This window comes from Pelophylax lessonae (genome assembly GCF_965119305.1).
Source record: "Pelophylax lessonae genome assembly, chromosome: 3".
Lineage (NCBI taxonomy): Eukaryota > Metazoa > Chordata > Amphibia > Anura > Ranidae > Pelophylax > Pelophylax lessonae.
In genome coordinates this window covers 626,486,387-626,499,017 of record NC_138770.1, presented here as the reverse complement: position 1 = coordinate 626,499,017, position 12,631 = coordinate 626,486,387, and the positions used below count along the sequence as shown (strand labels likewise).

Here is a 12,631-nt window from a genome sequence, read left to right as displayed (position 1 = left end):
GGCATGCTCCTAATGAAACGACAAATGGTGTCCAATGGGTCCAAGGATTTCATCCCAATACCTAATGGCAGTCAGGATGCCATTGTCTAGCCTGTAGAGGTCTGTGCGTCCCTCCATGGATATATTTCTCCCCAGACCATCAATGGCCCACCACCAAAACTGGTCATGCTGAATGATGTTACAGGCAGCATAATGTTCTCCACGGCTTCTCCAGACCCTTTTACATCAGTCACATGTGCTCAGGGTGAACCTGCACTCATCTGTGAAAAGCACAGGGCACCAGTGGTGGACCTGCCAATTCTGGATTCATAGTGCCGGGCAGTGAGAACAGAGCCAATTAAAGGACGTTGGGCCCTCAGACCACCCTCATGAAGTCTGTTTCTGATTGTTTGGTCAGAGACATTCACACCAGTGGCTGCTGGAGGTCATTTTGCAGGGCTCTGGCAGTGCTCATCCTGTTCCTCCTTGCACAAAGGAGCAGATACCGGTCCTGCCGATGGATTAAGGACCTTCTATGGCCCTGTCCAGCTCTCCTAGAGTAACTGCCTGTCTCCTGGAATCTCCTCAATGCTCTTGAGCCTGTGCTGGGAGACACAGAAAACCTTCTGGCAGTGGCACGTATTGATGTGCCATCCTGGAGGAGTTGGACTGCCTGTGCAACCTCTATAGGGTCCAGCTTTCATGCTACCAGTAGTAAAACTGACCCCTGACAAATGCAAAACTAGTGAAAAACAGAAAAGAAGAGTAGGGAAGAAAATGTCAGTGATCTCCACCTATAAAACCATTCCTGTTTTAGGGGTTGTCTTATTGTTGCCCATCTAGTGCACTTATTTTTAATTTCATTAACACCAAAGCATCTGAAACTAATTAACAACCCCCTCTGCTACTTAACTGACCAGATCAACTTCCCAGGATTTAATTGACTTGATGCTATACTCTGATTAAAAAGTGTTCCTTTATTTTTTTTTGAGCAGTGTACTTAAGGGAAGGGCCACAGCTCTGCCTTGCTAAATGACAAGATCTGGAAAATTCTTCTAAATCGTTGGTGGTGGCCATACACTGATCGGAGTTCGGCCAGTCCCTGCTGAACCAGACAAATTTGGATCAATGTATGGACAGCTTAAAGTTAAAGCAGTATTAAACCCAAAAACAAACATTCAATAAACTGCAGCGCTTATCATAAAGTGCATAAAAAAGAAGTTAATAAAATTAAGTGCTTGATAAAAATTCTTAAAATTTTATACATATAGTGCAGAAAAAGTATTTTAGAGTGCATGAAGAGCATTCATAAAGCTATGGGTATAGCCCCATGTGCAATCAATCCTATTAGGTAGAAAGTCCTTAATAGGTTCCACAAGATCATTTGTGACTGTGTGGTGTGCCAAAACACTCACCAGAGGGAAAATGTGAAACAGCATATAATTATAAACTTGCTGATCCGAGTATTGCTCAGTGCTCCTTAACTGGCAGATCCTAGGCAAATCCCTTGAGAACATGCATGGGCACGAAACGCGTCGGGAGGGGCATACAAACTGACCCCATGGCCGGCATCTCCTTACGCTGGGAGCGGCAGCCATCTTTTGTAAATCTTTTATTTTTTAGCCATTGTTTATATATATATATATGCTGTAGCTTTGTATGCAGTATTCTGATTTTAATAAATACTACACTATGTCAGCATCATTTTGGCTCCCGCATGTGAGTTTGTTTTGCACAGTGCTAGTCTCCCATGAGGTTCATCCCTGTTGAATACATCTCTGAGTGGGATGTCACCAGGCTGCAGGATTTTATTACAAGGCCTGTAGTGATTTGATATCTGGTGAGTGCATAGAACGGTGAAGGGATACCACAATTAAGGAGCACTGAGCAATACTCTGATCTTCAAGTTTTTAATTTTTTACGGTTTCACATTTTCTCTCTGGGGAGTGTTTTTGCACACTACATGGTCATGATTGATCTTTTGGAACCTATTAAGGACTTTCTACCTAATAGGATTGATTGCACAGGGGACTATAACTAATTAATACAGTGAATATAAAAAGTCTACACACCCCTGTTAAATAGTCAGGTTTCTTGATGTAAAATAATGAGGTAAAGATTAATTATTACAGAACTTTTTTCACCTTTGATGTGACCTATAAACTGTACAACAAACTGAAATATTTTAGATGGAGAAAAGTAAAAAAAAAATACTAAAAATAATATAGTTGCATAAGTGTGAAACCCTACTAAACTAATACTTTGTTGAAGTGCCTTTTAATTTTATTACAGCACTCATTCCTTTTGGATATTAGTCTATCAGCATGGCACATCTTGACTTAGCAATATTTGCCCACTCTTCTTTGAAAAAACACTCTGTCAGATTGCGAGGGCATCTCCTGTGCACAGCCCTCTTCAGATCACCCCACAGATTTTCAGTTGGATTCAGGTCTGGGCTCTGGCTGGGCTATTCCAAAACATTAATCTTCTTTTGGTGAAGCTATTCCTTTGTTGATTTGGATGTATGCTTTCGGTCGTTGTCATTCTGAAAGATGAAGTTCCTCTTCATGTTCAGCTTTCTAGTAGAAGCCTGAAGGTTTTGTGCCCATTTTGACTGATATTTCAAACTGTTCATAATTCCCTCTACCTTGACTAAGGCCCCTGTTCCAGCTGAAGAAAAACAGCCCCAAAGCATGATGCTGCCACCACCATGCTTCACTGTGGGTATGGTGTTCTTTTGGTGATGTGCAGTGTTGTTTTTGCACCAAACATATCTTTTGGAATTAGGTTAAACCTTGGTTTCATCAGACTTCAGATGTGTGTTTGCAAAATTTAGCCGAGCTTGGATGTTTTTCTTGGTAAGAAAATGCTTCTGTCCTGCCACTCTACCCCATAGCCCAGACATATGAGGAATCCGGGAGATTGTTGTCACCTGTACCACACAGCCAGTACTTGCTAGATATTCCTGCAGCTCCTTTAATGTTGCTGTAGGTCTCTTGGCAGTCTTCCTGACCAGTTTTCTTCCTGTCTTTTCATCAGTTATGGAGGGACATCCAGTTGTTGTGCTATATTTTCTCCACTTGATGATGACTGTCTTCACTGTTTTCCATGGTGTACCTAATGAATTGGAAATATTTTTGTACCCTTCTCCTTACTGATCCCTTTTAACAATGAGATCCCTCTGATGCTTTGGAAGCTCTCTGTGGACCATGGCTTTTGCTATAGGATGCGACTAAGAAAATGTCAGGAAAGACCTACTAGAACAGCTATACTTTATTTGGGGTTAATCAAAGGCACCCTAATAATAATGACAGGTGTGTACTGACTCCTATTTAACATGAGTTTGAATCCTATTGCTCAATGCTGAACACAGTTACATCCCAAGTTATAAGAGGGTGTGCACACTTATGCAATAATATTATTTTTGTTTTTTCTTTTTTTTCCTCCACACCTAAAAAAAACGTTGTTGGTAAATTGAGTTGTACAGCTTATAGGTCACATTTAAGGTTAAAACAGTTCTGAAATGATTTATCTTTGTCTCATTTTTTTAAATCGCAGAAACCGGACATTTTAACAGGGGTGTGTAGACTTTTTATATCCACTGTATATGGACATTCAATATATTTTGTGTAGCACTGCACTTTTTTTGTTAATCTGATGTTTACTAAAGGTTATATATACACCTTTTATAAGTGCTGGCTGCTTGTTGAATATTTTATAAGTGCTCACTTATTTCATTTTGACTCATAAAGCTATAAACTCAAAGTGCATCCAAATATTGAGCGAACCAGAAAACATAAACTTGTAAAAGCACCAATTACTGTAAGTGCCTGAAAAGTGCCTTATGTTAATTAATTGTATCAACAGTCCAATAAATGTCCGAAACAACATTCACTGAAGGATTCCAATAGTGGTGCTTCCCAGTGCAGCAGTAAAGTACGTGGTGCATCCATTTGTGCAAATCCTCCACCACTATGCACTCACCAGAAAGCTAAAGGATATTAGCCTATTAAAACATTCCAGCCTCACACAGCCTCCTCTTCAATAGGGGTAGCATGCGGTCAAAAAGGCATCACATATGGCCAGGGGCAGAGTCCTCCCTCTCAGGCGCTGCAGCATCTCAGCAAAATCTAGGCTTGCAGTGGGAGGTCAGGAACAGGAAGTGGCATCTGAAATGTCATTGAAATGTCACTTCCTGTTCCTGACCTCCCGCTGCAAGCTTAGGTTTTGCTGCTGTGTCTGCGAGGGAGGACTCTGCCTGGCAATACGGGATAAATCGTGCTGCAATCACAGCAAACCACATCGCGTGAAGCTTGCCGCCTGCAAGAAACGATTAATGCGCACCGCATTTTTTGTTGTCATTAAAATGAATGGCATCAGAAATTCACATTGTGAGATTTGTCATTTTAATAAAGAGTTTTGCATTCACATCTGGCCGATTCAAATGCCCAGATGTGATCGCAGCCTCACTTGCCACAATACCAGATGAAAATAGAAGGAAGAAAGGGCTAAAAAAGAAAACTAATGCAGCCATCACTTCTAATTATTGGTAAGCTGCTATATATTACACATTTTTAGTTTGGGGTTTATTACCGCACTATTTTTTGCATTTTTGTCCTTCTCAAAAAATTATAATTGGATGAGGTTAGGTTTTGCTTGAAGGAAAAGGAAAGGTTGCTGTGAAAAAAAGGCAGAGTGGGTTTAAATGAGATTCCTGCACTTTCATTTATTATGGTCCCTGCAATGGGGGCTGCGGCAGGGATGTGTCCTTTGCTTATGTAGGCTGCTCTAAAATGTGTCCCTTTTCTACATCTCAGTATGTTGGGAGATGTAGAACTGGGCAAGACAAGATGCATTGGGGATAATTTACTTAAGGGGAATAGACTGGGCACTTTGCAAGTGAAGTTGCTCCAGAGCTTAGTAAATGAGATGAAGCCTTACTTTGCAAAGAATACCCAATCAAGTGCAAGGAAAAGAAAAAACAGCATTTTTGTTCGCACTTGACTGGATGATGGAAATCAACAGAGCTCCCCCTCATTTACTAAGCCCTGGAGCAAATGCCCTTGCAAAGTGCAACTGTACTTGCAAAGTGCACAGTCTATTCAAATTTAGTAAATCAACCCCATTGAATATTTGGACCTTGCTTTGAATTATAAAATAGGAAATGTATTTCAGAACTGAACACTTTATATTGGCTGACAGAGGACACCATTAAGCCTGTAACAAGCTGCTGTCTAATTAACTCCATTAGAAGAAGTACACCTTATCTAAAGGTAAGAAGCACTGCTTTCTGCAAACACAATCCTAGAACATTATGAGTGAAACCATTACTGCCAGGACTGAATCTCATTAATGGAAGAGATAAAATGTCACAAATGGCTTTTTCCCAGCAGCACAGGTCACAATAGCAGTGGCCTTGTAGACAGACCCTCTGAATAAAAAGGTGTTGTGTTTGCTTTTTGGAGCTGTGTAAGGCAGAAGTGTCAAAAACTGGAACAGCGGACCAAATTAAGAGGACTAAATCCTTAAAGGGATCGCATTATGTCTACTGAAGGACCCCTCCGGGTTGATTTATTAAAACTGGAGAGTGCAAAATCTGGTGTAGCTGTGCATGGTAGCCAATCAGCTTCTAATGTCAGCTTGTTTAATAAAAGTAATACTAAAGAATGAAAATTGAAAAAACAAACATGTTATACTTACCTCCTCTGTGCAGTTTATTTTGCACAAAGCAGCCCAGATCCTCCTCTTCTCAGGTCCCTGGCTGGCGCTCCTGGCCCCTCCCTCCTGTCGAGTGCCCCCACAGCAATCAGCTTGCTATGGAAGCACCCGAGCTGAGCTGCCGCTCTGTGTGTCCATTCAGACAAGGAGCCACAGTTTGGCCCTGCCCCCTCTCTCTCTTCATTGGCTAACTGACTTTGATTGACAGCAGTGGGAGCCAATGGAGCCACTGCTGTGTCTCAGCCAATCAGGAGGGAGAGATGGCCCAGAGGGCCGAGGCACCCCTGTGCATGGCTGGATCGAGATGGGGCTCAGGTAAGTATTAGGGAGGCTGAGTGGGGCTGCTGTGCACAGAAGGTTTTTTTAATCTGAATGCATAGAATGCATTCAGGCAAAAAAAAACTTCTGTCTTTACAAACCCTTTAGGCTTTTACAAAAAAAACTGGAAGCTGATTGGTTTCTCTGCAGAGTCGCACTAGATTTTGCACTCTCCAGTTTTAGTAAATCTCCCCCTATGTCCAATGAAGGCAGTAATTACTTAATTCCAGAAAAAAGAATATGACACTTCTGATATTCACTCTATAGTAAAAATGACCACTAACCATATTGAATCTCAGAGGAATGGATTAAACATTTTCCTGAAGTATTTAACTGCAAAATGATGTAAGGAAGTGTACATTGCCAACCGGAGAACATCTGGGGGCATTCATTTTTTTCTTATACCCCTGGCTGCAGAGATGGAGCAAGAGTGAAGAGTGCGGCCCATAGAACATCGGTCTGACGTGCCCGGTGCAGGGTTACTGGCAATCATGGGAGTAGATTGCTAAAATCTTACATAACTGAGTTGTACTCTTTGTGGGAAGAGGACCATACAAAAAGCTTTTCATCATCAGTTTAACAAACTGGCTTCATAATGGTTTAGTAGTTAGCTTTAATCTTCTTGATTTCCAACTACATGGAGTCTTTTGCTGGTGGTGCGTACATACAATCTGATTGTACAATTTCTTAGTAGATTACACAGAGATTGTACTGTCAGCTTGTAACATGGGCAACCGTCTTTTTTGTTTCCTGTATGTTTCTAAACTGCATCCCGTGGGCCAAATGTGGCCTTTTGCTTGCCTTTATCCCACCCTTAGAGCACTTCTCTTCCGAATGACACCAACAAGGAGGCACCATTCCTTCCACTGACACCGATGGGGCATTTTTTCTTCCACTGACACTAATGATGGGGCACTATTCCTTCCACTAACACTACCAGTGAGGCATAATTCCTCTCACTGATATAAACAATTAGGCACTATTCCTTTAAATAATACCAAGGATGAAACTGTATTCCTCACTCTAATACCAATGATGGGGTACTATTCCTCCCACTAATACCAATGATGGGGTACTATTCCTCCCACTAATACCAATGATGGGGTACTATTCCTCCCACTAATACCAATGATTGGGCATTAGTCCTCCCACTAATACCAATGATGGGGCACTATTCCTCCCACTAATACCAATGATTGGGCGCTATTTCTCACACTAATACCAATGATGGGGCACTATTCCTCCCACTACTACCAATGATGGGGAACTATTCCTCCCACTAATACCAATGATGGGGTACTATTCCTCAGACTAGCACTATTCCTCCCACTAATACCAATGATGGGGCACTATTCCTCCCACTACTACCAATGATGGGGCGCTATTCCTCACACTAATACCAATGAAGGGGCACTATTCCTCCCATTATTAGAAATGACAGAGCACTATTCCTCCCACTAATACCAATGACGGGGCACATTCCTTCCACTGACACCAATGATGGGGTACTATTCCTGCCACTAATACCAATGATGGGGCACTATTCCTCCCACTAATACCAATGGCGGGGCCCTATTCCTCCCACTAATACCAATGATGGGGCACTATTCCTCCCACTAATACCAATGATGGGGCACTATTCCTCCCACTAATACCAATGATGGGGCACTATTCCTACCACTAATACCAATGATGGGGCACTATTACTACCACTAATACCAATGATGGGGCACTATTCCTCCCACTAGCACTATTCTTTACACTAATAATAATAATGGGGCATTATTCCTCACACTAATACCAATAATGGGACACCATTCCTCACACTAATACCAATAATGGGACACCATTCTTTACACGAATGCCAATGATGGGGCACTATTCCTCCTTCTACTGTCTACCGTCACTAGAACAAAGCCAGCTGTTTGTTTCCCTTCCCCTCAAATCTATTCTAAAGCTGGCCATGCACTTGTAAAATGTAATTCAAAAAATCTTTCATTTTTGGAGCGTTCGATTTTTGGTTAGTGGGGTCAAAGTGCTGTTCGCTTTCCACTGTAGTGACAAGAAAATTCAAAGAAGCAGGATGGAATTTTTTATTAGCTCAAACAAAATTCCAACTGTAACTGCAGTTTTTGTTCATTGTAATGAACAACAAAGCCATTAGCTTGCATGTGCTTCCACTGTGGAGACTCGCATAAATTTACAAGAGTTAGGACTGCAGGTAATACAGGGTGCCATGGAGTGGCCCTGCAGCTTACACATGCATTTGCAAATGTGTGCTAACTAAACCCCTTTTTTGACGCAAACTGTTAGACAGCTTAATTTGGTTGGTAAGCAAACTAGTTAGCAAATTGAACTGGGAGATTTTTATCTGTATTTCTCTCATGTTCATTGTAATGAACCTGTTTATTGTCTGGGATTCAAGCAGCAGGTCTGGACACATTTTAAAGACTGTTGAATGGGGACAAGAAAGAATGTTCTGGTGAATGATTTTTCCACAAAGGTTCGAAAGAAAATCTAACTGTGTATGGCCAGCTTTAGTGAGCACCTCTCTGTATGACTATAATAGGCACACTAGATCATGAGGTCTTTTAAAATCAAAGAGAGATGTGTATGGTTCCAATCAACTTGTATAGCACCATTTAACATGTTGGTGTTAGAAAAAAAGATTAAAGTGGTTGTAAACCCTTACATATATATTTATTAACTAGCCTCAGGTGATACACACATATAAAACAAATCCTTCTACGTAAGTTGCATCTGTTTATCCGTACAGCCATTCAAAGCCTATTTCTCAGAGCTCCAGAAAGCAGGGGGGTGGGGATATAACGTCACAAACTGCAAAGCATAGAGCATGGAGCTGAGTGTAATCTGATATCTGAGTGGAGGAAATGAACACACACCCCAATAGAAAACATACACAGATGAGGGTGTCTATCACCTGTTGTGTGCTGGAGGAGGGGGGGGCGGGGTGGTCCTCAGGATTGCCTGGTGTCAGAATAGCAGAGGGAAGATGGAGCAGACAGAAATCCTACTAGGTGCTTTGGATTGAGACAAGTACACACTATAGAACAGCCTTTCTCAACCTTTTCAACACAGGAAATTGAACCCTTGAAATAACTTTTTCCGATCTCAGGGAACCCTCTGCTACAAATGACTATATCTACAACTCAAGATACATTGGTGTGATGGTCAGTGGGAAGAATGCTCCTTACACTTGTGGTCATTGGGAAGAATTACCCCCTTACAGAGAGCTAAAAAGATCATCGGCGTCAGTGGGAACTTACCTGAGAGTGAGAAATTTCTCATTGCTAAAGGAACCCCTAGCAACCTCTGAAAGAACCCTTGAGTTCCATGGAACCCTGGTTGAGAAACCCTGCTATAGAAGGATATGCTTTGTTCATTTTTCATTTTGGAGGTTTACAATCACTTTATCATTTTAAAAAAATGATCAAACTATTAGGGCACCCAAATAAGGACCACTTATTGGTTTAGGTCTACTTTACCAAGATCTAACACATAGACGGGAATCACACAGACAAACCAGGATAAAAAATTGTGATGCATAAAGACTACATTAAGTGTAATATTTTCCTTGCCAAAAGTTCAGAAGCGACATCTTTAAGCACGAGCAGCAAAATGTTTAGATGGTTACAAAGCCTTTAGATGGTATAAATGATAAGGGCTTTTGTGTGTATTGTTTTTTTTTTTACTTAACCCACAAAAATTTTAAATGCGTTTTTCATTGATTTTTTCGCAAACTGCAGTCGAAAGTGTCATTTGACCTCTGACCTTCAGACTGAATAACCTTCAATCAGTATCATGTCATGTTGCTGCCTTTACAACAAAACGCTGAGTGGTAAAATATGTAGATAGAAATCAAGAGAAAACATCTTTATTTGCATAAATTGATTATGTCGGCATGAGGCAGAGTGCAGCACAAGCTGACGACAGCAGTGATGTGAGGTGAGCCCGAAATAGTTCCACTATTCCAAAAATGTAAAATGTGACAGGCTTATGTAACTCCAAATAATCATTTCTGGAGCGCTGCTGAAAGATGAGCCCCCGTAAGTTCCTTCTACGAGTCTATATATGTAAAGATATAAGATGAGTAATACCAACCCTTCGATGAATCATCTTCGATTGGTTGCTTAAAGGCTGTGATGTCACTAAAAGTGCAAAGAAACAATACCACTTTGTCCTGTTCATTTCGGATGGGAGCGATCTTCACGAAGAACCACACGGGCATCCCTGAAACAGCAAAGGGAATGTTATACACATCAGACTGAGCTGCCTGCTGAGAGTTAGGATACATGCATACGGCTATAATAAAAATAACAATCATCTATGCAGGATCTTGCTGGCAGAGGTTGGCAAAAAAGATCCCGGATAATGCTCCATTCACATGGGCAGCCGGGGGGGAGGGGGGGGTAGTAAAACAGGTGGTTATGGATATGGTGCTGCTCAGGGTTTTTTTTCTCAGACAATAGGTGCAGGAACTCCCCCGTTCTAAGTCACTTCGCCCCCTACCCACCTCCGAGCACTGACCCTTAGTTTCACCCCCCCTACCCACCTCCGAGCACTGACCCTTAGTTTCACCCCCCCTACCCACCTCCGAGCACTGACCCTTAGTTTCACCCCCCCTACCCACCTCCGAGCACTGACCCTTAGTTTCACCCCCCCTACCCACCTCCGAGCACTGACCCTTGGTTTCACCCCCCCTACCCACCTCCGAGCACTGACCCTTGGTTTCACCCCCCCTACCCACCTCTGAGCACTGACCCTTGGTTTCACCCCCCACCCACCTCCGAGCACTGACCCTTGGTTTCACCCCCCTACCCAGCTCCCAGTACAGACCCTTTTGGAGAATAAAGGGCCAAGTATCATTTTGTAGTATGGAATTTGGTAATATTAACAAGAAAAGCAATAAAATAGATCCCCAACAGCCAGCAGCAATAGACCCCCCCCCTCCAGCAACAACAGACCCCCAGCAGCGACAACAGATCTCCCAGCTAGCAACAATGGACTCTCCAGCAGCCAGCAACAGCAGACCCCTCACTAAACAGTAGATCCCTGCCAGTCACAATTAACCCCCAGTTACAAAAGATCCTCCACCAGCAACAATAGATTGGCATGCAAAAATAGATCCCCTCCAGCAACAATAGATCCCCCAGCAGCAAGCATCAGTAGACCCTCCAGCACACCCAAGAACCCCTTGCCATGTCATACATTCAGTGCTGGAGGTGCTGGAACTGCGTTCCCCCGCGTTCCCGCTGAAAAAAAGCCCTGGTGCTGCTAAAGTTAGTGTACATTGCTGCAATGCTTTGCATCACAGTTCAGCAATTTTAATGCTACATGCCAAATCTGACAAGCGGCACCGCCTGTCAAAATTTCCCATGGATTGGGCTGCTGTGGGCTGCTGAAGTGGATTGGGCTTCTCCGCAAATGCAAGCCTAAAGCTTCTGTTGCTGTTGCGGCGCAGCCCCACAATGCAAAATTGCAATAAAAAAAAACAGAAGCAAAACAAACAAAAAAAGAAAAAAAGAAACAGGCATCAGGAGACATGGCCTCCTGAACACCTGCAAACCTCCTTTCACCGTCCTTTAAAAAGTAATCTACCGCAGCTAGCTTGCTTTTAAAGGGGGCGGTAGACATTGCCACAAGTGTGAAAGAAGCCTAAAACATGCATGAAATGGTCTGTAAAGTGCTTGTGTTCACATGTACAGTACATAGACCCGTAAGCGTCCGTACAGCAGTTAGATGTGTAAAATTCTATTTCCATTCCAATAAATGTACACGTATATGCATGAACAAGCATTTACATATATTTATATGCATACACACTGACTTCTGATACAGGTTCTTTACTTTAATCTTACAGATCTGAACTCAGTGCAAGTTTACTGACTATTACACACTGTAGAGTTTACTGACCATTACACACTGGGGTTGATTTACTAAAGGCAAGTGGACTGTGCACTTTGCAAGTGTGGTTGCACTCATTTTCTCCAGAGCTTAGTAAATGTGGTAAAGCCCTGCTGATTTCCATCATCCAATTATGTACAAGCAAAAATGCACTTGCAAAGTGCACAGTCTATTTGCCTATGGTAAATCAACCCCAGTGACCCCATTGAGTGCAACCCCGGGTTGCAGGAAAGAAATTTGCACGATTCCCCCATCAACCCAGACAGTGCTGACAGGGGAATCCCTCCTGGCAAGCAATTGTCTTCTCCCAGCAGAGGGGGTGGTGTAGGGGGGGCGGGGAAAGCCGTACGCACCGGGAAGAGACAGTGATTATTGCTAGCTGCTATAGTAGCAGCTAGCGATAATTGCAACAGGATTGGGCAGGCTGGTTGTACCCAAGTTGATCGATCGATTAACTTGGTACATTCAGCCTGCCCATCAGCCATCCCTAGTATACTAATTAATACTTATAGACTTCCATGTACAAGCCTGTGCTCATTCCATTTAATGCAATTATATATTCACATAAATATTTACTGTAACTAGTACAAAGCTGGCCATAGATGGGAAGGTTCTAAGAAAGCTCATTGGTTTTTCTAATCATTAATGGATCAACTCAATGTTCGTTATTAACTGCAGTTGCTAGAAAATT

At 42.4% G+C, this 12,631-nt stretch overlaps 1 protein-coding gene across 3 annotated transcripts in view; it reads right to left on the bottom strand.

The window, feature by feature from the left end:
• Window positions 1–12,631, bottom strand: part of KCNH1 (potassium voltage-gated channel subfamily H member 1) — a 529,531-nt gene that overhangs the window by 444,813 nt on the left and 72,087 nt on the right. For 2 of the 3 annotated variants that reach the window (XM_082249762.1, XM_082249763.1), the window contains one exon: window positions 10,138–10,266. The exons of the other annotated variant lie outside the window; for it this stretch is intronic. In XM_082249762.1, coding sequence (XP_082105888.1) covers window positions 10,138–10,266 — 129 coding nt within the window. The remainder of the gene's footprint in view (window positions 1–10,137; window positions 10,267–12,631) is intronic. 3 annotated transcript variants of the gene reach the window in all.